General features: G+C 53.4%; 1 protein-coding gene across 1 annotated transcript; it reads right to left on the reverse strand.

The window, feature by feature from the left end:
• Nucleotides 1-532: 532 nt before the first annotated feature.
• M409DRAFT_61780 (uncharacterized protein) lies at nucleotides 533-2,263 on the reverse strand (the record flags this gene model as incomplete). The annotated part of the gene is made up of 1 exon (XM_033814878.1): nucleotides 533-2,263. The coding sequence occupies one exon, from the start codon at nucleotides 2,261-2,263 to the stop codon at nucleotides 533-535; it is 1,731 nt and encodes a 576-aa protein (XP_033659190.1).
• Between the last annotated feature and the right edge of the window lie 887 nt (nucleotides 2,264-3,150).

Raw genomic sequence — 3,150 nt, forward strand, 5'->3', positions numbered from 1 at the left:
GGGCAGGGCTGCGTCCCAAGGTTTACTAACATGTAGATGAGCTCGTAAGTAGTCAGCCTTTCATAATTGTCGTAGTCGACCACACTAATCTCGCTCGCGCGTGCAAGATACTCACCTGACCTAAGCCTCAGCCTTGTACATGATCAACCCCACAGAGCATTTCCTGTATTCTGTGCGGGTTACCAAAGGGAGCCTTCTCGAACACGCTATCGGCCTGTGTCGTAACAGGGAAGAGTTTTTCCAGCTGAACGTACTTGCTATATACAACTACTTCCCGTCCAACATGTGGCATTCTTTGGGGTAGCGAGAAGCAGAGACAGAAGCAGCTCGAGTTGGGCCTCATTCCTTATGCTTCACAGGACTCACGATCGCCGGTTCGGCACCAACTTGGAGCACGATATGCCAAGGAGGAGCGTCGCAGCTTCCTAGCATGCTATATTAGACGGAATGACATTGCTAGCCGACGACTCATTCAGTACTTGTTCATGGAAGGCGGCAACGAGGACGGCCAATATCGCTCTTGTTCCCCAATTTACTCATCTACTGAAGGACAACATCGATCACTTGTTAGGAAGTCGGACTCCCATAGAACATCAACTCCCTCGGCTGACAGCTCTTTTAAGAACAACTTATCATTTTCCAACTCAGCGATGCGTAACGACGAGAAAGATTTTATACGATACCATATCGCCGAGCCCGCCGAGTCGGGGTCATCGTCATCGCCGCTCGCAGTTGGGACGAATTGAGCCAGAGCGTCGGCACCGTTGTCACGGACCCAAAGCTTAACTTCCGCCTCGATCGCCTTGATGGCTTCAAGATCAGCTTGGAGCCAATCGTCGCAGGGGAGTCCAGTCTCGAGGCCTGCCGCTCGAATCGATTCAAGGGCCTGGATGCATTGCCGCAAGGACGAGACATCGTTCAACGGCTCAAATCTTTCTGGTAGATGGTGCAGCAATATCGCCATGTGGGACAGCGAACGCCAGACCGTAGGCTGCACGGCCGCACGAAAATCCTGCGTGAACGGGTGCCACTGCTCGCTCGGTATGCTGGGGAAAGCAGGGCCAAGGAATCGTTCCAAGGCACAAACACACGATGCCGTCCCACACGCGCCCTTCAAAGTCGACGGCCATCCTGCCGACTCCCAATCAGAGCGGACCTGCCTTGCACCTATGACCAAGGCCATCGCATTGTGCGTGACCATTGCAGCATCTCGGAGCAATCGTTGCTTGAGGGGGGTGCCCAACAAATGCCATACTGCGTCATGGCAGTGGCGTAGCAGGAGCCACGAAGCCTCGGCAATGCAGCCGAAAGGTGCCAACAGCTCACCCGACTCGTCCCCTGCCGCTGATCCACGAAGATCGAGTATCCTAGCATCCCGGCAGGCCCATGCCTCGTGACTAGAAAGTACATCTGAAAGCCAGTCTGAGAGCGGCCTCTGGATCTGAGAAGCTTGATCGAACTCCAGTTCACGAGGTGAGAAACCTGCGATGTCAGAGTTCATGAAGAAGGTGTTTCCGGGTGCCTTGAGCGGTCGGAAGCAGTCGATGAGTAGGCGTTGGGCGACTTCACGACGGCCGTGGGTGAGACGACGGACATCGATCGCGGTTTTGTATCTGATTGTAGCACCAGAGAATTGAGAACAGTGACGAGCCACATGCGGAGCTGTTTCGGATACTTGTCGGGCAGCGAGACGGGCGATGTATGTCTTGAGCATGGCCATAGACACCAGACAAGGCGCATCAATAGCTTGAGGTACGTCGGAAGCCTCTTCTTTGACAACGATGTGGATGGACGCCAGGATGGCGTCCGGATAAGTCGTGCTCCAGAAGACGATGTTCTCTTGGTCGTCGTCCGCGATCGGTATTTGAGTTCGGGGGTGAAGGGCATGTTTACCATTCACTGTCAGCAGCACAAAATTGTTGCGGTGGAAAGCCAATAGTGCGGTCGTGCGATCGAGCGAGTTGAAGGCGTCCACATTTGGAAAGAATTCGACGACATATCGGGCTTGCACCCCAGGTACTATCTTGATAGGAAGCCGTGAGCAACTGTACTCTTGCTCGAAAATACACAGCTTCACCTCCGCTGGAAGGTCCTCGTATAGTGACATTGTGGATTGTGCTGACAGACAACCCACACTGCCCGCGGGCCTTGGAGGCTCATTATCGTGGGCGATGGCAACGGTCAACATCGAACCGATGAAAGGTATCGTAAACGAGAGCCTGTACCGCCTATCCGCGGGCGTCAGACTACGATTGCGAAGCATCGTATTGTCGTTAGCAGCGCAGGCGTTGGGGACCGTGAGAAAGTCTGTTGTAGCGGGTGTAAGAGGGAAAGAAAGCTGCTCGCCGGAGCGACGGCGGAGCGGTGCTTTGTAGTGGGCAGCGTAATGAGACACATTGGTAATGCGACAGTCGTTGGCCGTGCGTGTGGAGTCGCAAAGTTTAGGGATTTGTCGTGGACATGGGGATGGTTTGAGCTTCAAATACTCTGCTCTGCGCTCAGCTCTGCTCAGTCACGGGTGTCATTGCGCAGCCTCTACTTTGCTCTTGCCGGTAGCCTTTTCAGCGCGGCCGTAGCACGATACAACTGTGTGTGATAAAACCTTTAAGAGAAATGCATCACGCTGTCTAACAGCGTTGCACGACTTGGCACGATGTTAAATCTGGCAGCTTCCCCGCGCAATCAGCCCTGTTCTCGGCCAATAGGAAGTTGTCATCTAGTCTCATGCGGATGTGGAGTGCCGAGAGGATTGGAATTCCGGAGCTGTCGTTCGTCAATTCTCAATCTATATGTTCTTAAGACGCTTTCCACGAAATCCCAAGTAATAGATAAGAATGTAGCACTGTGTAGGTGCTGCATCCGATATTAGCGGCAGAACGACGCGCGAAGGCGCGCAGTGACTATGGCAGGGGAAAAGTTCTTTCGTTAGCAGACGAACACTTGTCACGTTGGCTGGACCGGGTCTTCCAACCGTTAGTGTACAAGCACTGCAACATTTATTACATTCAACGTTTCCCTTGAAGCTGCCGACGTGCAATTGCGGCTTCAAGGGCACATCGAGACACCGAGCTATTAGACGCAGCAGTCTGTTGGTTGTGGAGTGCTGTGATTTAAGAGTCGCTAACGGTAGATATGCCGTGCTTCGGACTG

Source organism: Zasmidium cellare (assembly GCF_010093935.1).
Source record: "Zasmidium cellare ATCC 36951 unplaced genomic scaffold M409scaffold_140, whole genome shotgun sequence".
In the NCBI taxonomy this organism is placed as follows: Eukaryota; Fungi; Ascomycota; class Dothideomycetes; order Mycosphaerellales; family Mycosphaerellaceae; genus Zasmidium; species Zasmidium cellare.